At 43.8% G+C, this 27552-nt stretch overlaps 1 protein-coding gene across 1 annotated transcript in view; it reads right to left on the bottom strand.

The window, feature by feature from the left end:
- The window catches only part of LOC137412149 (casein kinase I), a 171064-nt gene that overhangs the window by 86738 nt on the left and 56774 nt on the right, over positions 1–27552 (bottom strand). Inside the window, exon 5 of the mRNA XM_078775860.1 lies at positions 11118–11346. Coding sequence (XP_078631986.1) covers positions 11118–11346 — 229 coding nt within the window. The remainder of the gene's footprint in view (positions 1–11117; positions 11347–27552) is intronic.

Genomic DNA, 27552 nt, shown 5'->3' with positions numbered 1-27552 from the left:
ATGAGGGGTTTGTCTCACTAGAGGGAGACTTGACTAACCCAAGACCTGTTAGGGTATTGAGGGACACAGGAGCCCATCAATCCTTAATGCTTGAAGGCATTTTGCCATTGTCAAAGAGTACCGCAACTGGTGATAGTGTTCGGTTACAAGGGATCGGTGGCTGTGTTAGTGCCCCACTTCATGTCATCCATTTGGAATCCGATTTGGTGTCAGGACCGGTCACCGTCGGTTTACAAGCCACGCTTCCTGTAGAGGGAGTACCTGTGGTTATCGGGAATGATTTGGCCGGGGGTCAAGTTTATGGTAACCCGAGGGTTGGTAAAGAGCCCAGCAGGGAAAATAACACCACACCAGCTCGGGATGGCGACAAAAGTACCAAGTTATTTGTAGGGGGACTGAACTTCAAAACAGAGGAAGAAGTTCTGACCTCTGTCTTCAACAGATATGGGCCGCTGGTGGAAGTGCGGTTGGTAAAAGACCGGGAAACGCAACGGTCAAGAGGGTTCGGCTTTGTCACGTTTGCAAGCACAAAAGACGCCAGAGAGGCAGAGAAGAATTGGAATGGTAAGGATTTGGAGGGTCGGACCATAACAGTAGGGAAGGCATTTCGTAGGCGTCGAGAGGTCTACAGAAGAGGACAACTTGGCAGTAGTTTTGGGGTTGGCAGCAGCCGATATTACTATGGAGGCCCCCAGAGGTACGGCATCTCCCGAAAGAATGATTGTCAGAGCACTGGCCGAGAAGGAGACCGCCAGTCAGGTGACTACTGTGACAAGTGGTCCCACCGTAACTGTTAGGAGTCCGGAGAAGTTGAAGCACTATATACGGCGGTGCCGCTGAGCCGGGGCTCCTACACGGACTAACCGTGAACGCCACGTTCTTAAAGGCGTCCGTGTAGTGAATACTCAGCTTGGCCTCCCGAAAAAGTGTGATTGAGTTGTTTAACTTTGGGGCTTTGGTGACCACCCCTTAACCTTCCTTCACAAGAAACCGACAGTCAAAGTCAGAGGGTCATGAGATGGAGTTTGGCTTGGCAGGAGTCCAACAGGAAATTGAACATGTAAAGGGCAGGGACAATGTCGTGGCTGGTGTTTTGTCCAGAGTGAATTACCTTGGGAAATCTCTGGGGGTTTTGTGAAATTTTGTTGCTCTATTTTTGAGATGTGATAAGGGTTGCCCGGGGGAACTGATGATTTGGGATGTGAGTTATCTTGTTTGTTTATCCAAGTTGGCCTGCAAAGAAAGTTTTCGCGGTGTTCAAACTTTCTTTCTTGAAGGGGGGAGTGTTACGAATTCCGGATTTATGTGGATTACTCGTCAGGTCGTTTCTTATCAATGTTTATTCTATTAAAGTTCAAAGTTCAATTATTATTCTGTTCAAACTTAACTGATCTCTCCATACAGGTTGCTTCTGTCAAACCAGACGTGATCTGCTTAACAGAAACTTTCCTCCTTTATGATGTCTCTGATTCCATAGTATCTCTCCCGGGCTACTCCCTCCTCCGGTATGATAGACCTGAGCCTCGTCCTGGAGGCGGGGTTGCTATCTTCATCAAAAACTCTCTTCCTCACTCGCCCTGCACTGCACTCTCTCCACCTCACCCCCAGGAATACCTCTGGCTACGGCTTCCCCTTCGCTCCCACCTCTTGTTCATATGTGTGTTGTACCGTCCACCAAACAGTGATGACTCCATCTACATCTCGCTGTCTGATGATATGGACCAACTTCTATCTACTCATCCCAACTCTCTCTTCCTCATATGTGGTGATTTCAACTGTCATCATGCCAGTTGGCTGGGTGTGGGTACCTCTCTCACCAGCCATGGCTCCTCAGCAAAGGACTTCTGCGACTCACTGGGACTGACACAATCTGTCAATTTCCCGACCCGGATCTCAGTCAACGGAACATCTTCTCTTCTGGACTTGGTTATGACTAACTTCCCTGAAAATGTCTGCTGCTCTTCTTCTGCTCCGATCGGATCATCTGATCATGTCCTTGTTAAAGTGGACATCTCTCTGACCATCCTCAGGGAGCCTGCTCAGCGTCGACGAGTCTGGCATTTCACTCAGGCCAACTGGCACGGTCTTCAAGCAGCCATCAATCATCTGGACTGGTCTCCCATCTCTACCACCTCTGACATCAACTCATCCTGGGAATTCTTCCAAAGTAAATTGCTCTCTCTCATGCACAGATTTATCCCATCTCGTCTTCAGTTGTCATACCCTTCCTCCCGTCCATGGTACACGGAATCTTGTGGTGAGGCTGTTGCCCAGAAACAACTTGCCTTCGTCTCCTGGAAAGCAAATCCAACGGAAGGAAATCTCATTTCCTTTCACAAAGCCCGAAACAAGTGTGTGTCCACCCTCAGGAGAGCCAGGAAACAATATCTCTCCGTTCTCAAGACCGAACTCTCTTATCTGTCTCCCTCTTCCAAATCCTGGTGGCGTCTGGTCAAATCCGTTTCTGGTGTTTGTTCCCCCTCCATCCCCTCCCTTACCTCAAACGGCTACACAGCTGACTCCGCACGTGAAAAAGCTGAATGCCTCAACTCTGTGTTTGCCTCTAAATCTTGTGTCCCAAACCCATCCCTCTCTGTACCCACCATACCCAGTCGTACCCTGCTGCTCCTGGACTCCGTGTCCTTTCCTCCTGACAAGGTGGAAAAGTTTCTGTCAACCCTCGACTCTGATTCTGCAACTGGACCCGACGGCATCAGCCCACGGGTCCTAAAATCCTGCTCTGCTGCTCTATCTCACCCTCTCTCTGTTCTCTTCACCCTCTCTTTTGCTCAAGGTCAACTGCCATCTGCTTGGAAATCAGCCAACATCACCGCTTTGCACAAAAAAGGTGCAAAAACAGATCCTAGCAACTACAGACCAATCAGCCTTCTCCCAATTATCAGCAAAGTCATGGAATCCATCATTGCTTCTGATATGAAATCTTTCCTCTTCTCCAATGGCTTGATCTCTGATCATCAATTTGGTTTCAGACCAGGTCACTCTACTCTGGACATGCTGCTTCTGCTGTCTCAACAATGGATGGAGGTCCTCAATGCCAAACAGGAAATTAGAGCCGTCTCCCTCGACATATCACGTGCCTTCGACACGGTCTGGCACCCCGCTCTGCTCACCAAACTCTCCTCCTTTGGTATCCATGGAAATCTCCACGCATGGCTGGCGGACTTCCTCTCTAGTCGTCGTCAACGTGTGGCCCTGAATGGGTTTCTCTCATCTCCTCTTCCTGTTCAGGCTGGAGTTCCCCAAGGCAGTGTTCTGGGCCCCGTGCTTTTTCTGGTCTTCATCAATGATCTCTCTGACTCTCTCGAAAATCCTCTCTATCTCTTTGCTGATGACTCCACTCTCTGCCACTCCATTCCTCTTCCCTCAGATCGGCAGTCTGCTGCCTCCTCACTCTCTGAAGACCTGGACAAAATCACAGACTGGTCAAACAAGTGGAACATGTCTTTCAATCCTGACAAATCTCACACTCTTACTATGTCTCTCCGAAAAGATCGACTGGACAACCCTCCCATCTACTTTCTCAACAATCCTCTCCAAGAAGTTCTGTCGCTCAAGATTTTGGGTCTCACTATCTGCCATGATCTTTCTTGGGAAAACCACATTTCCAAGCTAGCCTCCAAAGCCAGTCGCCGACTGGGCATCCTCCGTCGTGTGAAGTCCTTCCTCGGCACACCTGAGCTCCTCACCACATACAAGGCTTTCATCCGCAGCTCAATGGAATACTGTTCTCCCCTATGGGCCGGTGCTCCTGCCTCACACCTAGCTCGGCTTCACGCTGTTGAAACCAAAGCTTTCAGAATTATTGGAATCTCCCGCGATGAAGCTATCTCTGAGGGCCTTTCACTCACTCACCGCAGGCAGGTAGGTGGTCTTTCTGTCTTCTACCGACTCCTCTCCGGCCTTGCACCCCCAGCTCTCTCTGTGCTCTGTCCCCCAAATATTCCTACAGGTCGCACAAGATCTGCCAGCAACCCTCTGATGGTTAAACTGCCGAAATCTCGGCTCTCCGCTCACCTTCACCCTTTCATTCCTCTTTTCTCCCGCCTCTGGAACAAACTCCCTCACTCCCTTCAATCCCACTCCTCCCTCCAGGTCTTTAAAACAGCTGTTCACCACCATCTCTTATCTTCCCCCATCCAAAACCTTGATCTTTTCTACCCCCGCTAATTCACCCCAGATCCACCTTGTTTGAAATTCCAACTTCTTTCCTGGAAGTCCTGGCAGTGTCCATATGTTTTATACCTCTCCCACTGCCCCCTTCCCACGCCCCCCCCCCCCCCCCCAAAGCCCTCGCCCTCTCTCAGATCTCTCGATGTCTCCATGTCTCTCGGTCCCTGCTCTCAAATGTTGTGTTTGTGTCCTTCCCCCTCTCTCCCCATCTTGTCTACCGCTCCCTATGTTATATGTTTTATGTGTCGGTTTGTCTTTCTGTGTGTTCATGTGATTAATGTTCGCTCTTTCACGAGCCTCGATATTGTATACAAAAAAAAAAAAAAAAAAAAAAAAAAAGGTTGTTGTGGTTAAATGGGGAGAAGCGCTCCTGGTAAGACCGAGACCGGAAACGGGATCGTAAACCGGAAGAGGAAAAGACACGAGGTCCGGGAGAAAGCGGCCATCTTCTGCTCCTCGCCCAGCTACGACGCGAGCGGTGTCGATATTGATCAGCGTTGGGAACGCTGAGTTTGAAAAGCCCGTCTGGCGAGAGGAGTTACCGGCGCGGGGTAATTACCGGTTACGCGTCAAATTGCCGTGGGTTCCTGCACGGAACCCAGCGTCCGGCACCGTTTACCTCAACGTCTACAAGGACGTGTACGGCAGGCGCCTTGCCTTGGGCCTCGCGCGCTTTGCGAGCCCCGAAGCCACGATCACGAGCACCGACCTCGGTGGGCTGCCGAGGAGGTGTCCGCGGCAGCAGCCGTTCCCGGTACGGGACGTGCACGGTGGAAGCACGTCAGGAAGGGTCCGTTCAACCGCCCGCGTGCGGAGATCGAACTACAGGAGTACAGAGACATTGTGAGAGACATTGACCATGGAGGGAGTCGTGAGTGGGGCTCAAGGGGGGAATGTATAAGATGGCCATCTTAGAGCTGTTGTTGATGAGTCTACATCTTAGTAATGTTGTTGATTGAGGGTTGATCATTGTTGATTGATTGGGAATATATTATCCATTAATCCGGATCCTTGGTGTGGGGGTTTCCTATTGACTTGAATTGTTTGTGTCTTTCATATTGATTGTGTTGCGAAAGCGTATAAATCATAGATCTTTCTGGCGAGGTTCCTCTCACGGTCCGGGGGTCACCGAGACCAGGTAGTCACCGGGAGGCCCACGTAACACTTGGTAACAATGGCCAAGTTCCTAAAGCCATTGGAATATAATGCACAATTTGGGCTGAAAATAGAATTTTCAGGGAACAACGTAAAAAGAAAAACTTTTGAATTCCCAATTCATGTAAACACCAACATAAAGGAAGGGGAAGATGGACATTCTGAAGGGAAGTGGAATGAGGGAAGAGGACAGAAAAAGGGAAGTCAGGAAAGAGTATGAAAAGTAAAAAAAAGGTTGGACAAAGATAGGAGGAAGGGAAAGGCAAAGGAATACACGGACACGAAGGGTACAAAGGAATACAAGGACACGAAAGGTAGCGAGGAACACACGGACACGAAAGGTAGCGAGGAACACACGGACACGAAAGGTAGCGAGGAACACACGGACACGAAAGGTAGCGAGGAACACACGGACACGAAAGGTAGCGAGGAACACACGGACACGAAAGGTAGCGAGGAACACACGGACACGAAAGGTAGCGAGGAACACACGGACACGAAAGGTAGCAAGGAACACACGGACACGAAAGGTAGCGAGGAACACACGGACACGAAAGGTAGCGAGGAACACACGGACACGAAAGGTAGCGAGGAACACACGGACACGAAAGGTAGCGAGGAACACACGGACACGAAAGGTAGCGAGGAACACACGGACACGAAAGGTAGCGAGGAACACACGGACACGAAAGGTAGCGAGGAACACACGGACACGAAAGGTAGCGAGGAACACACGGACACGAAAGGTAGCGAGGAACACACGGACACGAAAGGTAGCGAGGAACACACGGACACGAAAGGTAGCGAGGAACACACGGACACGAAAGGTAGCGAGGAACACACGGACACGAAAGGTAGCGAGGAACACACGGACACGAAAGGTAGCGAGGAACACACTGACACGAAAGGTAGCGAGGAACACATGGACACGAAAGGTAGCGAAGAACACACGGACACGAAAGGTAGCGAGGAACACACCGACACGAAAGGTAGCGAGGAACACACCGACACGAAAGGTAGCGAGGAACACACCTACACGAAAGGTAGCGAGGAACACATCGACACGAAAGGTAGCGAGGAACACACCGACCGACACGAAAGGTAGCGAGGAACACACCGACACGAAAGGTAGCGAGGAACACACCGACACGAAAGGTAGCGAGGAACACACCGACACGAAAGGTAGCGAGGAACACACCGACACGAAAGGTAGCGGGGAACACACCGACACGAAAGGTAGCGAGGAACACACCGACACGAAAGGTAGCGAGGAACACACCGACACGAAAGGTAGCGAGGAACACACCGACACGAAAGGTAGCGAGGAACACACCGACACGAAAGGTAGCGAGGAACACACCGACACGAAAGGTAGCGAGGAACACACCGACACGAAAGGTAGCGAGGAACACACCGACACGAAAGGTAGCGAGGAACACACCGACACGAAAGGTAGCGAGGAACACACCGACACGAAAGGTAGCGAGGAACACACCGACACGAAAGGTAGCGAGGAACACACCGACACGAAAGGTAGCGAGGAACACACCGACACGAAAGGTAGCGAGGAACACACCGACACGAAAGGTAGCGAGGAACACACCGACACGAAAGGTAGCGAGGAACACACCGACACGAAAGGTAGCGAGGAACACACCGACACGAAAGGTAGCGAGGAACACACCGACACGAAAGGTAGCGAGGAACACACCGACAAGAAAGGTAGCGAGGAGGACACCGACACGAAAGGGAGCGAGGAGCACACCGACATGAAAGGTAGAGAGGAATACACAGACACGAAAGGTAGAAAGGAATATATGGACACGAAGGGTAGAAAGGAACACACGGACACGAAGGGTAGAAAGGAACACACGGACACGAAGGGTCGCGAGGAACACACGGACACGAAGGGTAGCAATGAACACAGACACGAAGGGTAGGGAGGAATACACGGACACGAAGGGTAGAGAGGAATACACAGACACAAAGGGTAGAGAGTAATACACAGACACGAAAGATAGATAGGAATACATGGACATGAAGGGTAGAGAGGAATACATGGGCAAGAAGGGTAGAAAGGAAAGAAAGTAAAGATAGGAAGATGGAAAGATGGAAAGATGGAAAGAAATAATTAACCAATACAAAAATAAAGCAAACTAGAACGGCATTGACATCGCGACGTTGGCCAATATGCCTCTGCCCACATTATTACATCATTATACATACTTGTACCATGATTGATTTGAATCCCTTCAGCTGTTCTCAAGTATCACATTTTCACCAAACATGACCTCCGACCTTTGATGCCAAAATCTAATCAGTTCATCCTTTCATCATACTTATACCAACTTTGGTCAACATCCCATCAATGGTTCACAAGTTAACGCAGTAACAGAATTTTTCCGGAATTTGACCTCTGACCTTTGACCTCATAATCAAATCGATTCATTCATTCATTCATTACACATACTTGTACCAAGTTTGACTTAGTTCCATTCAGCAATTCTCAAGTTATCGCGGTAAAGAAAACCTACCACGGATAGACAACCGAAAGCATAATGCCTCTGGTGACTGTCAATGGAGGCATAACAAAACAAACAAGCGTTACGCCTAGGTCCCCCGTCGGTGAAGTGATGCGAGTTCACAAAGTGGAAGACGCAACTTGGCCATCTTGGATATCGACGTGGTGACCCAATTTTCAATAGCATTCTTCCTTATGCGTAGATACACTCACACACCAGATTAGAAGTTAGTAGTTCGTTTATTTTTCAAGCTATTTCGCTCAAAAGGTTCAGACATATATATATATATATATATATATATATATATATATATATATATATATATATATATATATATATATATATGGTGGCGGACATCTTGGATTTTGACGTAGCGACCCAATTTTCAATAGCTTTCTTCCTTACACCGAGATACACCCACACCAGATTAGAAGTTGGTACTTCGCTTATTTTTCAAGATATTCCGCTCACAAGGTTCAGACATACATGGCGGCGGCCATCTTGGATTTTGACGTGGCGACCCAATTTTCAATAGCGTTCTTCCTTATGTGTAGACACACCAACACACCGGATTAGAAGTTAGTAGTTCGTTTATTTTTCAAGCTATTTCGCTCACAAGGTTCAGACATATATATGGTGGCGGCCATCTTGGATTTTGACGTGGCGACCCAATTTTCAATAGCGTTCTTCCTTATGCCTAGATACACCCACACACCAGATTAGAAGTTGGTACTTCGCTTATTTTTCAAGATATTCCGCTCACAAGGTTCAGACATACATGGCGGCGGCCATCTTGGATTTTGACGTGGGTTGCACACACACCAAATTAGAATTCGGTCCTTCGCTTACGCACGCACGCACGCACGGGAAAACCATAATCCCGCTTGCGCTCCGCGGTGCGACGGGGGACAAAAAGCTAGAACGCCACTCGGCAGAGCGCATACCTCTGCGAGGCTGAACAGTTTACGTTTGTATCTCCTGACGGGATGGATATGGACTTGAACCAGAATCGAATTGGCTTGTTCTTGTTGCCTAACTAACTCATCCACCTCGGTTTGTCACAACTGGCCACAATTTTTTGAAACATCGTGCTATATAATATGTTTTGGCCACTCAATGGTGAAGAATCACTAAAATTTCAAACAAAACCAAACCAACCAACCAAATGTCATTTTGTTGCAAGCAATATATATAAATCACCTAACACCAAAATGAAGATACAGTCATAGACAAATGGGGAAAGAGTGGCGATTTGGTATCGTTCAAAAACATGTCCCTCCCAAAGTTAAGTTTTCAATCTTAACAGTTATTCATATAAATAATCTGATATTTTCTAACCATATCCACTTACAATAATGGCAGCTTGTCCCTAAAAGTGTAATAAAATTTCATCAAGCTTTTTGGGAAAGTCACTATTGATGGCACAGGATGCCAAAGAGAAAATGAGCCAAAAAAATTATGCCAAAAAATGTCCACCCAGTCAAACACACAACACGAGACAATGACTTTTGTGCCAATCACCTTCAAATAAATTAAAATCTCGTTTTTGTCTTGAAATAGAATTGGTAATCCTCAGGATATTCATCATCCACTCTGCATAAACCCCAAGTGTACAATTACATTGTGGTCATCAAAGACTCCCATTAGACATCACCTTTTCCAAGTCACCACCCCTTCCTCCCCCATGATGGAAACATCTTAGTTTTGGAACATGTCAGATCTAAGAACTTCTCTCCACATACAAAGCTTCTTCCTCTCCCCATATACAAAGCTATACAAAGCTTCTTATTTCAGGGCCTAAGGTGGTATTCAATAAAACAAGCTTGAAAGAATTTCCATTGCAATACTAATTTAACAAGCATTCTGAGTATTGCGCTGCAATACATGTCCCCTACCGGCAGTCTGTCGTTCGGAAAACTGTTGGGGAAATTACCAAGGGTTATTTACCCACAGGTTCTGAAACGTTCCCAATCGCTAATTACCTCAGGACAGGCTCACCTGTGATTCGCACTCGGGACTTCGATTTATACACCTTGCAGACAGGTCAGCAGAAGCACGAGAAAATACGTTGTTGATAAAGAACCTTTCAAGTCGCTAAATATCAGTAATTTATTATATTTTCCGGTCGATGATCAAATGATCGATGTGTATATATATATATATGTTGCTCGGCTTGGCTCCGCCCCTCCGGAAAGCGCGCGCTGTGTCGCGCTGTTGACGTTCGCAAGACGAGGCTGAGGGCGCGCGGTGCGGCTTGAGGAGAACTCTAGAATAAACAAGAGATATCCATTTTTTAAATATTTTCGTTTAATTAACGATATCTGCCAAACCATGTGCCCTATCGCAAATTCCAAAAGGACATTTTAGTAGATTGACATGCTGAACAGATCTGTGAAGTTTTCCCTCGATTGGATCAAAAATGAGGGAGGAGCTCGGTTTTAAAGGTTCATGCTTAAAAACGTCATAACTCTGAAACCATGTGGTGCATGACGTCATGCTCGCTGCCTTTTTTGTTCTTCATGGGTATGCGATTCGGCCTGCAAAGTTTGGCCTCGACCTGTTCAGCCGTTGCAGAGAAAAAGGGGTTTTCGTGTTTTCACGAAAAACAATATGGCGGCCGAATCACGTGACCTGTGACGTCATAATTACCATTAAAATATTCTACAGACCGAGTCCCTCATATGGTGAAAATTTGATCTCAATCGGTCCAATTATTGCAGAGAAAATCTTTTTTAAAGGAAATTAAAACTTAAAATGGCACTGAGTTAAGGATCATCAGAATTATCAGAATTCCCAAAGTTCAAAGTGCCATAACTCTGTCAAAAATGATAGAAACGTCGTGAAGTTCGAACTCGATCTGTAACTTATCATGAGGAAACCATGTGCCAAGTTTGAAATCATTAGCCTTACGCGTTTAGAAAAAACGTCCGGAAAACTGTTCTTTGCGTGACGGACTGACAGACAGACTGACGGACGGACGGAGGGACAGCGTGCAAACCTATAGTCCCCTCCGGTGTACACTGGTAGGGGACTAATAACGATGATTAGGGATAATTATTATTTGACCCAATTGCAAATACATCAAGCAAGTCAAGCACAGTTCAAGGGTTACTCCCAACCCACCAACACACAAATTAAAAATAAATAAATCAGTTTACAATGTCCAGTTCATGGCCCTCATGGGCTAACCACAACATAAATACTGGCACAACAGAAACACTGATGTACATATGGTAGACAATGGCGTACCGATTCCAAGGTGGGTGTTGATTGAGGCATATCGGGCAGTGCCAGTCAGGTTTTTGTTCTCACGGTAAGGAATGTGCTGATGGGTACGTGCATCCCGATATTTTTTGGCAAGACCAAGGTCGATCACGTAAACAAGGTTTCCTTTCTTGCCGAGTCCCATGAGGAAGTTGTCAGGCTTGATGTCCCGGTGGATGAAGTTTTTCGAGTGCAGGTACTCAATACGGCTGATCTGTAACCGAGAAAGATAAGGGAATCAATCAGTGCGTGGATGACAACATGCGAGGATAAATTATCCAAGCAAAGTTCAGCTTCAATTTTGAAAACCATGATAAAAACGGACTTCTTTCCCCAGAAATACAAAGTTACGAGGGTAGCTGGGATGAAAATCTGCAACAACACTTTTGTACTCTTGGTGTTAAACAAACAATTAAATGCCTTAACACAAGGCTGAAGCAACAACACATTTCAAGCCCAACATGTGCTTGCTACAATTTGCTAGACGAGATTGCAATGTAAAAATAAACAACCAAGCAGTTAAGCAAAATAAGTGAAAGAGAAGACGAGAGAGAGGCTCATGGAAGAGCAAAGTTAAACCATCAGTGGGGTTGCAAGGCAACAATTGGACACAACCAGCAAGGAAACAGGCATTCTGAGTATTGCGCTGCAATACATGTCCCCTACCAAAGTTCAAAGTGCCATAACTGTCAAAAATGATCGAATATGCAAATTTATGCACGGTTGATGCTGGTTTTCAAACTTGATCTGAGGTATGTTGAGACACGTGTGTCACGCCTCGCCTCGTTGATAAGCCCACAAGGTCGCTCCGTGGAGCGGCCTGCACATATTGCACTGTGTGAATTATATAAATTATTACCAACTCACGGTCTGAGGTACCAGCGATTCAAGAGATATCCATTTTAAAAATATTTTCGTTTAATTAACGATATCTGCCAAACCACGTGCCCTATCACAAATTCCAAAAGGCCATTTTAGTAGACCGATATGCTGAACAGATTTGTAAAGTTTCCCCTCGGTTGGATCAAAAATGAGGGAGGGGCTCGGTTTTAAAGGTTCATGCTTAAAAACGTCGTAACTCTGAAACCATGTGACGCATGACGTCATGCTCGCTGACTTTTTTGTTCGTCATGGGTATGCGATTTTGCCTGCAAAGTTTGGCCTCGATCTGTTCAGCCGTTGCAGAGAAAAAGGGGTTTTCGTGTTTGCACGAAAAACAATATGGCGGCCGAACCACGTGACCTGTGACGTCATAATTACCATTAAAATATTCTACAGACCGAGTCCCCCCCTACGGTGAAAATTTTATCTCAATCGGTCCTATTATTGCAGAGAAATTGGTTTTTAAAGGAAATTAAAACTTAAAATGGCACTGAGTTAAGGATCATCAGAATTATCAGAATTACCAAAGTTCAAAGTGCCATAACTTTGTTAAAAATGATCGAAACGTCGTGAAGTTCGAACCTGACCTGTAACTTATCATGAGGAAACCATGTACCAAGTTTGAAATCATTAGCATTAAGCGTTTAGAAAAAAAGTCTGGAAAACTGTTCTTTGCGTGACGGACTGACGGACGGACTGACAGCGTGCAAACCTATAGTCCCCTCCGGTGTACACCGGTAGGGTACTAATAACGAACAAGAAGGGAAGAAAAAGGGGAGGAAACAAACCAGCAAATAAGAGGATTGGGTTAATGGGGGAATTAAAGATCAGAGTTCAGAATGGGAGATGACATGAGGTGGTGGTGCACTGCCTGCATGAAGCCTTGGAGGAAAAAGAAAACAACCTCTGGAAGGCAGTTCCATGGATGGGACAAGTGAAGCATAATTTTCAAGGTTAGCCTGGATTTTAGAAGTTTAACCAGAAGGGGTCACTGGAAGATCACATGCTTCCCCGAGATGCAGGGGAGGGAAATAGGACTGAGAGCAGAGGGAACAATGTTGGAGAATCAACAGAAGAAAACACCAACCTGCTTCTGACATGAGAGGAACAGCCCTTGTGCTTTGGCCTAATCACATGGGATTCCATAATTCTATAGTTTTATATTCCAAAGAATCCAGGAGAGATGCAATTCTGCAGTGCCAGCCTATAGTAGACAGCAGTACTCCATTGAGCTTCAAAAAAAAAGTCTTGTAGACTGAGTAGGAAAGACATGGATAAAAGGTGGATGCTCAGTCTGAGGCTAGTTTTGGAGGCCAGATTTGCATTGTGGTTGACCGAGAAAAGGTGATGACTGATGGTGAGGCTTAGAGGTTCAAGAGACTGAACCACATAAAAGTGGATGGCAAAGGAAATATAGATAGAATCGCTTGACAATAATTCCGAAGTGATGGGGTGAGACTGTAGCCTTTTCCAGGATTGGAGGACATGTTCCATTTATCAGATGAGTCCAATCATTTCCAGATCGCCAGGGAATTGAGAGATGAAGCTGCGGTCTGCCTAACAGAGGAATGGGGGTACTGTATGACAATGTGGAAATCTGAGTGGAAAAAGTTAGAAATCTGCCTATGACACAGGCAGAGAGCTTGGCAATCAAAGCAGGACACCAGACTGAGGGCTAACCAACAATTAAAGAGAAGTGGAAGCGTGTCCAGAGATGGGTGCCAGGAACAAAATTCAAACTGATGATCAGAGCACAGGTTGTTTGAAAACAGGAAAGACGACCTTGAAAGCAACGATGGATTCCATGACCTCTTGTAATTGGAAGCAAAGCCACGAGCCCAAAATTGGTTAGGTCTGTTTTTTTTTTTCACCCTTCTTGTGGACAGGAGTGATGTTGGCTGATGTCCATGCAGACGGGAGGTGGCCACAAAGAGGGACAGACTGAACATGGCAGATAGAAGGAGAGCAAGAACAGCAGAGAAGGAATTGACAACATCGGCACTAATGCTATCTTCACCCATCGCAGAACCAGGGACAAGGTCGGGCTGAAATGGCTCTACTTTCTCGGGGGAGAACGAGAGTCCAATAGACAGTGGGTATATCACGGTAAGATGGGGACAGAGTAGGAAGGGTGAGGTACACGATATCGGGACGGAAAGATAAGAGTTCAGATATTCTTCCTTATCTTGGCACAGAGTCTGCAGTAGAGCCATTTGAGGTGTGGTACGAGATGGGGGATGAGCATACACCAGACAGACTTAACAAGGCTCCACCATGACTTGGAAGGAGACTGGTTGGAGTGTTCAGCCTTGGGATGATATCTGGCTCGTCTCAGGATAGAGTACACATTTTGCGAGCCTGACAATTCACGAATGTTAGCCTCAGTCATGTCAGTTTTCCATGCTAAGAATACAAGCTGCTTGACTGCCACAGCTTCCCTATAGGATTATGTGTAGTCTACCAGGGTAGTGAGGACAGAAGTAGACTAATGTGAGAAAGTAGACCTTTCTGAAACTATTCCCAGGCACAATCAATATCAAGTGCTGTGGCGATGGTGGTTCAATCCCTTTGTGAGGGCAGATTGAAATTCCTGCCAGGTGGCCTGTGCAAACAGCCATATCTTAAATCATTGATGGCACTTTCCCCAGGCCAAGTGTAACCGTGTGTGTGTGTGTGTGTGTGTGTGTGTGTGTGTGTGTGTGTGTGTGTGTGTGTGTGTGTGTGTGTGTGTGTGTGTGTGTGTGTGTGTGTGTGTGCTCCATTACGAGCCTTAGATCTTGGAAAGAAAAAAGAAAAAAATTTTGAGGTTGCTTACTTATAATTGCCAGAGAGATGGGCCTTGACAAGAAGGTGACGTGAGCCAATGGGACAAAGAACAAGAGATTTGATGGAAAGTTAGTTATTACTATGTCCAAAAGGAAGTACCAGTAGAATAAAATAATTCAGGGTTGGGAAGTTTACAGGTTGGTGTCAAACCCCACAGAGTCACAGAAGGCCTTTGCTGCAATGTCATGGCTGGTTGCTGTCAAGCCAACACCCAGTCTGCTTGCATGATAACAGTTGGAATTGCCCCAGAAGAGAAACAGTTTGTATGGGGTGATTACGAGTTAATCTGTGTTCGAGGAAATAGAGGTGTATAGAGCGTCGTCATGAATGAGTAGATGGTAACCACACACAAACATTACACAGCCAGAAATATTCAATATTGGAAAGGTTAGTGAGGACAATGGACGATGAAGTTCTTGACATGCACAACAACACTGCCTCTGGAGCGGGAGAGTGGCCACTCAAAGCGTTAGCGAATAGCCAGGGAGAGACAGGAATTGGAATGGATGGGTTGCACACACTTCAACAACAGAAAAATAAAATGAAAGATCTTTCTTACCAAGGCCCACAAACTGCAACAACAGTTGTCAGAGCAAGCCAAAAAATACAAAAAAACAACAATTCCTCAGATTTAAAAAAGTGATTCTGGTGTGAGACAAGCATGAAAATGCAGCAAACGGGATATTCATCAATAAGGCGAATGATTCAAGGCAACACAGTAAGGCTTCCGATCTGGAATTTTCACTTCAATGATCTGTATATGTCACAATACATTTGTAGATGTTCTAATGTAGAAACAACTTGCCCACATTTGCCACAATAAGTTAATGTTCTGACGAGTAACTTAGTTGGTGGTTCTGCATCCCCATTCAAAATGTAAAAGCATCGTCTCCTTCCATTACGATGGCAGTGCTTCTGTCTGGATATGACAGTGGCGAGCCAACAAACACCAGGGGTTAATATATATATATATATATATACACAGTGAAACCTTGACTTACGAGTGCACCAACTTACGAGTTTTCCGAGATACGAGCCGTCACTCGGGCGGTTTATTGCTTTGAGATGCGAGCCGAGATCTGAGTTACGAGCTTACGCCACCCGCCACCAGGTGGGTTCCGGTCACGTGGTTATCTTGCCGTGCAAGCATCTCTGCCGTATATCGCTGCTGTTTTGTTTTCGCATGTTGGTTATTTTGGAGCTTACGCCACCCGCCACCAGGTGGGTTCCGGTCACGTGGTTATCTTGCCGTGCAAGCATCTCTGCCGTATATCGCTGCTGTTTTGTTTTCGCATGTTGGTTATTTTGGAGCTCACGCCACCCGCCACCAGGTGGGTTCCGGTCACGTGGTTATCTTGCCGTGCAAGCATCTCTGCCGTATATCGCTGCTGTTTTGTTTTCGCATTTTGGTTATTTTGGAGCTTATGCCACCCGCCACCAGGTGGGTTCCGGTCACGTGGTTATCTTGCCGTGCAAGCATCTCTGCCGTATATCGCTGCTGTTTTGTTTTCGCATTTTGGTTATTTTGGAGCTTACGCCACCCACCACCAAGTGGGTTCAGGTCACGTGGTTATCTTGCCGTGCAAGCATCTCTGCCGTATATCGTTGCTGCTTTGTTTTCGCATTTTGGTTATTTTGGAAAATTTCTTAGTTTTAACCATGGGTCCTAAGAAATTGAGTGCCAAGGGCAGTACTGAGAAGAGGAAGAGGATGATGTGCTTGGATATAAAACACGCAATCGTCGAAAAACATGAGCGAGGTGTGCGTGTTGTCGACTTGGTGAGGCGGATGTGAAGGCAGCTGAAGATTTTATTATAACTTTTGCCGAACTGATAGAAGCCGAACGATACATCCCCCAGCAAATCTTCAACTGTGACGAGACAGGGCTCTTCTGGAAAAAGATGCCGAGGAGGACGTATATAACGGCAGAGGAGAAGAGCATGCCAGGCCACAACTTGCTCAGAGTGCCGGCGATAGCTCGCCTTCTCTTTGTGGAAGACACGGTGAGATCCTTAACATCCAACAACTAATGGGACGCAAACGGGGCGCCCAGTTTAGCGGTACACACATTGATGAATCACCCTGCCTGTGAAACACCGACATGACAGGTTATAGCTGGGTCGGGATTCAAACCCAGGCTGGACAGTTTAGAGTCAAGTGTGTGTACCTCCAGTCCAGGCCATCCTGCCAACTTGTATGCTGCATACAGGTGAAATATAAAGCGCGAGATATTTTTATATATACTGTATATTTAAAAAAAAATTGGTGTGGTTTTTGGGGGGCTGGAACGGATTAATAGCATTTCAATGCATTTTAATGGGGAAATTTAATTTGAGAAACGAGCAAATTGAGTTACGAGCTCGGTCACAGAACGAATTAAACTCGTAAGTCAAGGTTTCACTGTATATATATATACAGTATATATATACAGTGAAACCTTGACTTACGAGTTTAATTCGTTCTGTGACCGAGCCCGTAACTCAATTTGCTCGTTTCTCAAATTAAATTTCCCCATTAAAATGCATTGAAATGCTATTAATCCGTTCCAGCCCCCCAAAAACCACACCAATTTAAAAAAATATATATATATATAAATATCTCGCGCTTTATATTTCACCTGTATGCAGCATACAAGTTGGCAGGCTGGCCTGGACTGGAGGGAGGTACGCACACTTGACTCTAAACTGTCCAGCCTGGGTTTGAATCCCGACCCAGCTATTATCTGTCATGTCGGTGTTTCACAGGCAGGGTGATTCATCAATGTGTGTACCGCTAAACTGGGCGCCCCGTTTGCGTCCCATTAGTTGTTGGATGTTAAGGATCTCACCGTGTCTTCCACAAAGAGAAGGCGAGCTATCGCCGGCACTCTGAACAAGTTGTGGCCTGGCATGCTCTTCTCCTCTGCCGTTATATACGTCCTCCTCGGCATCTTTTTCCAGAAGAGCCCTGTCTCGTCACAGTTGAAGATTTGCTGGGGGATGTATCCTTCGGCTTCTATCAGTTCGGCAAAAGTTATAATAAAATCTTCAGCTGCCTTCACATCCGAGCTTGCTGCCTCACCATGCCTGACGACGGAGTGAATGCCGGTCCTCTTCTTAAAATTATCAAACCATCCCCGACTGGCTTTGAATGACTCTTCCGATGCCTCGTCCGTTGATGTTCCTGCCGTCTGCTGCACCAAATCCCCGTAAATGTCTCGTGCCTTCTCACAGATGATGCTCTCGGTCACGGTACCTCCTGCGAGCTGCTTCTCCGTCAACCACACAAACAACAACTTCTCCATCTCTTCATGGACAGAGGTCCGGAGCTTTGAAATAATCTTAACGCCCTTGGCTGGCGTTATAGCCTTTATCGACTCCTTCTGCTTCAAAATCGTACATATCGTAGAAGTACTACGATCGTACTGCCTCGCCAAGTCGACAACACGCACACCTCGCTCATGTTTTTCGACGATTACGTGTTTTATATCCAAGCTCGCTCGCTCGTAACTCAGATCTCGGCTCGCATCACAAAGCAAAAAATCGACCGAGCGACGGCTCGTATCTCGGAAAACTTGTAAGTTGGTGCACTCGTAAGTCAAGGTTTCACTGTATATACATATAAAATACATATATGTATAAAATACATATATATATAAAATACATATATATATATAAAATACATATATATATATAAAATACATATATATATAAAATACATATATATATATATAAAATACATATATATATATATACACATATATATATATATACATATATATAAAATACATATATGTATAAATAATACATATATATATAAAATACATATATATATAAAATACATATATGTATAAATAATACATATATATATAAAATACATATATATATAAAATACATATATATATATATATATATGTATTTTATATATATATGTATTTTATATATATATGTATTTTATATATATATGTATTTTATATATATATATGTATTTTATATATATATGTATTTTATATATATATGTATTATTTATACATATATGTATTTTATATATATATGTATTTTATATATATATGTATTATTTATACATATATGTATTTTATATATATATATATGTATATATATATATATATTAGGGTGCATCAAACGCCCCATGATTTTCAAAAAGTTGTTGTATTTTAATGTCTATTCCCTCAAATGTTACACTTGTTGGTAGAAGTATGTATGCAAAAAATAGATGAAATCAGAGGTGGTCCTGGGTGGCCACCGGCCACTTTTATATATTTAGGGCCATTTAGGGCCACAGCTAAACTACTTTACAAGATAATGTAAAATTAACTACAAGATAATGTAAAATTAACCATTATACCTATATACAAAAGTAAAGTCTTACTTTTACTAAATGCCTAATATCAAACAGTTAAAACAACCTTACATGTCAATGTAAAATTAACCAAAATCGTTCTTCATATTACAAAGTTGTAGTACAGTGTTGTAGTATTGTACTTTCATTGATTAAAAGTTTGAAAATGTATTAAGCACAACGCCAATGTCACTACTCCAACTTTGCTCGTTTCCGCAAATTTGGCCTCGCTTTGCGGTCACATTCAACCACTTGAAGAAGATTTTGGAAGTGTTCTTCTCTTCTTGCAGTTGAGACAAAATCAGTTGCGAGCTTTACTGCTCTCTCCGCAGGGTCATTCACAACATTAAGCCCATCCACAATGGACTTGGCTGCCTTGAAGTGCTCATTGTTCTGCCAAGTGTCAACATCCTCTGTTAGGAAGGTCATATCTAGGTGAAGAAGGTTTACTGTAAACCACGAGTCCTCGTTCACAAGATCAGCCAGGGTTGTCGCTTCTGTAATTTTTGGAAATGACGGTTTGCCATATCCAGAACCGTAGCGGTGTTTTGGAGTGCTTGGCATTTCATCTGGTTGTATGGCCAGTAACACATCTGCAAGGGCACGACGATCCTTTTGAGGAATTGCATTGCTGAACAGTGCCAAAACAACCAGTTCTGGGGTTAAATACCACAAATGTCTATCAAAGGCTTTCACAGCGCTGACTGAAATGGTTGAGTTGACAGCTTTATAGTTGAGCAGAGTCTTGTAAAAGTACAAATCAAACCATGGGGCATTTGAAGCAGACTGACATATGAGCCACCAATCACAATAAATATAAACAACAAAAACAACAAACTCCTTCAGTTTTTTCTGTTGATGTTGTGTTGTTACAGTTCCTCGAGGTAGTAGAGAAATTTGCTCTTCAAGTAGGCATATTTTGATGGAATAAAGAATCTTTGACATCCACCTTGCTTTATGCATGGCCCCTGGTCTGTGGAGTGTTCCTTGTTTTGTGACATCATCATCGAGGACTACCTGGCAGAGTTGTGCCATTTCCTTGTAGTCTTCCCTACAGTATGAAGCGCTTGTGCGGATTGTGCTTAAAACCTTGTTTTTGCAGGATAAAAGCAGCTGTTGTGCATAGTCATTGTACATGGAAATGTCAATTTTGGTTAAACTTTCATTCTTTGCATGCGATATGCGTTCCCAATTCTTCTGGAATTTTTGGAACAAAGATACTTCTGGAGACTTTGATGCCTCAATTTTGAGAACGTCAAACACATGATCCAGGATTACCTCTCCAACATGATGGCGACATGCACACCACAGAAGAGCACGGTCCAGTTTTGATTGAATGGTAACACAGGCAGCTGTAACGTGTCCAGTGTTTGATGCTGTTGTGTCAAAACATAAGTTGACAACTGATTGTTTGCACTTCCATGAATGTAGATACGTGTAAGTGTGCTCGGCAATGATGTCACCTGATGACCTATCACTTCCAGGAGGATATCTAGCCACCCCCAGTAGCTTTACATCAGTGGCATTCCCAACCAACACTGGCAATCTTTCTTCCTTGACATTCTTGTTTGTGAGCGTTGGTATCTGCTTGCCATCCCAGTGAAGTGTTGCAGCTGTTGGGGCGATCCAATTTTCTTGAATATCTTTGGCGATAGCACTTGTTATTGATCGTCGAGCCTTATCAGCAGTTGAGTACGACTTGGCCACACGACGTGGATCACCTCCTGCCTCTTGAATTACAGCTTTGGTGAGCGCAACCTGTTGAACAGGAGTTATGTTTAGTCGAGTAGCAACAGACACAACTGAATGTCTTTTCAGAATATCATGAGGAATAAAGGCAGATGTACCTGCATATGTTGATCTGTGGTGACTACGCTTCCTTTGAAACTCTGGAATCGCCTCTTCTTCAGTTTCTTCCAAGCTATCTGCAGAGTCACTATCATCAGAGCATACAGAACTAATTGTCATCTCTTGTACACTGGATGATTCATGACGTTCTCGTCTTGAAGCTTCCGCTAAGAGGCGTTTTTCTTTTCTATGATCTTTATCAACTTTCTTCTTGTCAACACCACCAAATGAGGCTACTCTGTCAGATTTCATTGACTCTAAAAATACTCTATCTTCCTCATTCTTAATGTTTGTCATTGCATCTTTTGTCCATACACCAAAGGTCTTATCAAGACGTTCATTCATGGTTTGCAACTTAGCCAAAGTGCTTGGAGATTCTCGGCGAGAAACAGGTATTTGACGCAATTTGTTATTGTCATTAAGAAGGTCAAGTATTAGTTTGCAGCATTGATGGTCTGAAAGCATAGGAATATTTGCTTTAGTGTAGAATTTTTTCAGCTGGATAAGGACGATGCTGGCAGATTTCCATTTCAGTGGCTGAGTTTGTTTGCCTTCACATATTTCTTTCTGGATGTACCACATCACGCATCGAAGAACCTGCCGGCAAGTTGGGAGGCGGACTCCTGTCAATGTACCATCTGCTTCTGTAAAAGCATTGCCAAGACCAAAAATGGCACTTGCTAATCTGGTCTTCTTATCTGCCATCTGAAAGAAAATAAAGGATATTATTAGACTACTAGTATGGGACCCACGATTAGACCTCCGATTTCATTCATGTAAAAATACAAACTAATTATCAAACCATCGTTTTTTGCATAAAATTGTTATATTTGTATTCCTCTCATCAAGACCTTCAATTTGATACCAAACATGACTAGGTTTGGGTGTAAAATAACAAAATCAAACATTTTTACATAGTGCGGCCCCGAAAATGGCCCTAAATATATAAAAGTGGCCGGTGGCCACCCAGGACCACCTCTGATTTCATTTATTTTTTGCATACATACTTCTACCAACAAGTGTAACATTTGAGAGAATAGACATTAAAATCCAAGAACCTAAGGGCGTTTGATGCACCTTAATATATATATATATATATATATATATATGTGTATATATATATATATATATATATGTATTTTATATATATATTGTTGCGAATATGGAATTTGGCCTCCATATCCGCTTGTAAATATTCCCCTATTTCCCCAATACTCCCCAACTATCCCCAATCCCCCATTCCCTAGTCCCATTGTCTGTAAACAACAATCAGTAGAGCCGACCTTCCCCTTTTTCCCCCATTAAATGTCGTGCCCAGGTCCACCGCATCTCACGTAGACAACTTTCGGACATCTTGCTAGTTATTCTTAGTCTATGTCAGTTAAGGACTCCTTTCCATTAATTCTGACTCTTCGTTGCACCAGAATGTGATTATATGGCACCAGTAGTGAGTTTAGGACCTTTCCCATACCTCCTTCCATCTTCTTCCCCAAACAACAACTACAACTACAACTACAACAACAATTACAACAACAACGACGCTGCGCTGGGGGAGTGTGCGTCATCACACCGGCTCGGTTAGCCGCCATTGACAATGTGCGCCGGACCATGCGCTCCACGGGGTTACCACGAAGGGGCTCCTTGTCAGTCCCCCGTCAAGGGCGGAGCCGGTAACCCCCCCCGCACGCACCCAATGAGAGGCGACGTGCCGATTCCATCTGGGGCGGAGCTAACGAGCCGAGGGCGTGTCACTCCCCGCCGGAGATACGAAGCGACTCACCGGATGTGAGGTGAGATGCGCCCCCAGCCTGGAGAGAGAAGTTGCCACGTACGAGCGCTGAATACCTCCCCGCATCTCTGGACCGGACCGAGTCGATTCTGACCTTTGAGCCCAGGTGCAACTGGAGCCATCGATCCTGCCTTTCCTAGCCATCAAACCCCGTGTGAGTCAGCCTTTTGTCCCGTTTATCTGTCGTCTGTTGGGAATAATATAAGAGTGTGTCTAAGTGCTTATCTTACTATGCTGTCCCTCTTGTAGTTGTAATCTAACCTTCCGTAACAATATAACCTCCTCCGGAGGTCTTGAGAACCGTATCCCTGGTGTCGCGTCATTTTAATCCCAGTCGTGTGTCTTTTCCTTCATTGATCTAGCGTAGCGCGATTAGTCAACGTTCGGGTATAATCGGGTAACTTGTGCAGACGTGGTCATACCAAACCGCTCGGTAAATAACATCTAAGCCACGTCTGTAACAATATATATATATATGTGTATATATATATATATATGTATTTTATATATATATGTATTTTATATATATATATGTATTTTATATATATACAGTAATCCCTCGCTATATCGCGCTTCACTTATCGCGGCTTCGGTACATCGCGGGTTTTTCTCGCTAGTATATGTAAAATTATATATGTGATTTTTCATTATATCGCGGGATTCTGCGGCCTATAGGTATTTTTATTTTTTTAGATTTTAATTATTTTTGCGGTAAAATAAGCATTTTCTAGCCTAAAAAATTAATAATAATATAAATAAAAATATAACACATTAATTAAAACCTATATTAAAAGAATATTACAGTAAATCGAAATAAAATACGCATTATAAATGAGTAGACAAAGAATCGCGCATTTTGAAAGTCCCGTATTCTGGGGGTAATTAACTTGTCCATGATTCTGGGGGTAATTAACCCATCCGTAAGGAGGGTTCTTGGACGGTTCTTCGCTACTTTAAGTAATTTGCAAGGTTGATGCCAAACTGTGTCCTGCAGTTTAATGATCAATATGGTTTTAAGAGTCATCATACTTTGGGTAACCTCTAATTTACAGTAAATTATGTTTACAACTTAGAGACACATGATCATGATGACGATTTCGATGATGTTGTCTAAAGCTGCAATTAAATTAAGTCGCTGAGTAACATGAATGACTGAGGTTGTGGAGGATGGGATTTTTCGGTCATTACCTTTTGATACAGATGAGATATCTGCTTCATCACTGCATCAGATCAGGAATAACCACCCTCCTCACCTCCTCTCCACCCCCCACTGCTTCCTACAAATTAACCATCAGGAAGCTGCTGCATATGCAAGAGGAAGCTAAATGCATTTCTTATTAATTTTCAAAATTAATCATCATCTCTATTTTGAATAGTTCATGAAGACTTCTGTATGCTTAGGCCTCAGGTTTGATTAAAGGCACTTTTATCAATTATTGCCTTTTGCTTTCAAAAACACAATTTGCATCAATGTAAATACTTTGTTGTACTGCACTTGTGTAGTTCCATGATCATATGTGTATGTTTGTTTGTTAATTAATTGCAATTATAAAAGAACTTGCATCAATGTACTGTCCAGCTATATATACACGTACAAATATTTTTCTAATACGTAAGGACTAAGGATGGGTCTCAAAAGTGTGTTTAAGAGTGTAGAAAGGGTTCATAAGAGCGTGGGAAAGGTTTATAAGAGTATGGGGAGGGTTTTTAAAGGCTAAAAATAATAAAATTAATATATGGTTTCTACTTCGCGGATTTTCACCTATCGCGGGGGGTTCTGGAACGTAACCCCCGCGATAAACGAGGGATGACTGTATATGTATTTTATATATATATGTATTATTTATACATATATGTATTTTATATATATATATATATATATATATATATATATATATATATATATATATATATATATATATATATATATATATATATCAGGGTGGAGCTTATTTTTGAACTTTTGAAATATGATCTCTTACCCTCTCAATTTGTTCCTATATATGAAATAAAAATTCAGGCAACATATGAGCACAATTGAACAATATTTAGGGGTAGCTCAATGATGGTAAAGTTTCTGATACCCCAAAGCTGCGGCCGCCCTTTTAGTTCGCATACTACTGATAATAGATTAATTCTGTTGATAAATTAAGAACCCAATTTTAACTACTAAGTAAATTGACACTCTCTCCTATCATCATACACACAACATGCAATCATTGTGGTAAAATTAATTACTGGGAACACAGATAAAACCTTTAAGTTATAAAACTCTGTGCTCCATTAAATAAATAATTACAGTAGTAATATGTACATTGTACATACACAATATCTGTTATAATAAAAGAGTAAAATGTTCGTTGAGCTCGAGTCTGCTAGACAATAAATGCTAAAATGAGATGTAGCACTGACCTGGGAACGCTTATCACCATAGTATCTAAAAGTAGACACTGTACATAGGTGTATCACAGAACACTATTTGAAAATAAAAACGAAGTTATCACAGGCTTTGCAGAGAATCACAGACACAATGGGTGTATAAACATGGTATAATATTATCACAGATTATAGAAGCATAATCATTGTGGTTCAACTGGTTCATATCTATTATCCAACCAATCATCCGAATCCCATTGTTTTTCTGATAAATTGATAATGCAAATTTTCCATGAATTTATATTCCAGACATGTTCAGACTTGTTTACTGTTTGGACTCAATGGACTGACTATGCTGACTAAGTAACAGCTGCAACACTGTTGCAGCAGTATGTTTGTGTAATTGCTTGAGGCATTGTGCTCACTGCTCAGTTATTAATAGAACTGTTTGAATTTTCTTGATTCTTAATTTCTTAATGCTATGTTCTATTTCTTTCAGATTCATATCTGATTGAAAATGTCATCTGTGGAAAAGCAACAAGATCTCAAACCAAGTTGTATCTCCTTGGCGACTCTGTGACTGAATTAAGTGGCAGCAAGTTGCCATCATTGCGTATGGCTCTTGGATTCTTCCTACATCACCATCTCGATCTGAAGGAGACCGTAAGACAATCGTCGGATGTTACCATCACAGAAATAGCTAACTTTTGGAAGAAAGCTAGAATCCCGATGAGAGCTCATCAAAACTGCCAAACCAAGCTTGAGCAGACATTTGAAGAATGGCGTCTTCTGAAAAAGAACAAAGCGCGAACGTCACCAACTCAACTCGCGAGAGTCGGCTTTTGTTTCCAGGCTTGAAGACCTTTTTGATGTCGCTCACGCTGATGCTCTGACCAATACGTCAGTATTACAAGACAAGGATTTCTTGTTAGCCCAGCGAGAAAAGGGAAGAAGGGGGTCGCTGGCTGGAGTAGATGTAAAGCTTGCTGCGAAGGAGAAAACGGCATCCAAAAGAGAGGAGGAAATGCTTGCCAGGCGACAGCGAATGGAGCAAATGAAACAGTTAGCAGCTTCTACAGCTGAACTGATTTCATCTGGTTCTGAATCTGAAAACAGCTCAGCAGAAGATAGTGAAAAGATGGAAACTGGGGACAATGCAAGTGAGGGAGCTGCTGGAGGCATCACATTTCAGACACGAAAAAGAAAGAGGGGGCGAAAAACTGTCGTTACTGAAGAACTCGCAGCCCGCTCTAGATCGCACAAAAGTGTCAGACCGCAAAGCCGTTTTTGTTATAGCAGAAACTGCCAAAAGCTTGGGACAGAACATTGATGAACTTGCTCTAAACAGAGACTCAATTCGCCGAAAAAGAGTACAACACTGAGTCCAGAGAACTGCAAATATAAAGGCGGAGTTTCAGGGTAACGTTCCCCTTGTTGTTCACTGGGACGGCAAACTGATCCTTGATCTAATTGGCAAAGAGAAGGTTGATCGCCTCTGCCAGTATTGGTTTCAGGGAAAGGAGTTTCTCAGCTACTCACAGTTGCCAAGCTTCCATCTGGAACAGGCGAGGCTCAGGCTGCTGCTGTCTTTGGAGCCATTGAAGACTGGGGCGTAGCCGACAGCATCCGAGCTATGTGTTTTTGACACGACCAGCTCCAACACTGGTCGGATTGCTGGTGCCTGTGTCCTCCTAGAGCAGAAGCTTGAGAAGGAGCTCTTGTCACTAGCTTGCAGGCATCACATTATGGAATTGATAATTGGTGCAGTGTTCCAAGTGTGTATGGGATTGGGAGCCAAATCTTCTCCCGAGGTTCCACTCTTCAAACGCTTCTAGGAATACTGGGGATTCATAGACAGACACGGCCAAGTATGAACCAGGGATTGCAGCTGATGATGTGGCAAGTCCAGTGGAAGACATAAAGCAAGGCACTATCGATTATGCAAACAAGCATCTTGAACAGAGTCAGCCGAGAGATGATTATAAAGAATTCTTGGAACTTGTGATTGTCTTTCTCGGTGCTGCTCCTGCCAGAGGAGTGCGATTCATGTCACCCGGAGCAATGCACCACGCCCGATGGATGTCCAAAGTAATATAGTCTCAAGATCTGGATGTTCAAGGCTCAATTCAAACTGACTCCTGCAGAAAAGAGAGGATTACGTGATGTGTGTGTATTCACAGTACGTGTCTACCTGACAGCCTGGATCTCTGCACCTCAAGCATCAGGTGCTCCTTGCAGTGACCTGCTGCTGCTGAAGTCACTGCTTGAATACTCATCAATCCATCCAGCCATCTCAAAGTCAACATCACGCAAGTTTTCCAATCACGTGTGGTACTTGTCACAGGAACTTGTTAGCTTGGC

The sequence above is a fragment of the Myxine glutinosa genome, chromosome 1, assembly GCF_964187855.1.
Source record: "Myxine glutinosa chromosome 1, kmMyxGlut1.1, whole genome shotgun sequence".
NCBI classification, from domain to species: domain Eukaryota; kingdom Metazoa; phylum Chordata; class Myxini; order Myxiniformes; family Myxinidae; genus Myxine; species Myxine glutinosa.
Note: the sequence above shows the minus strand (reverse complement) of the source record. Positions and strands in the feature narration are given on the sequence as shown.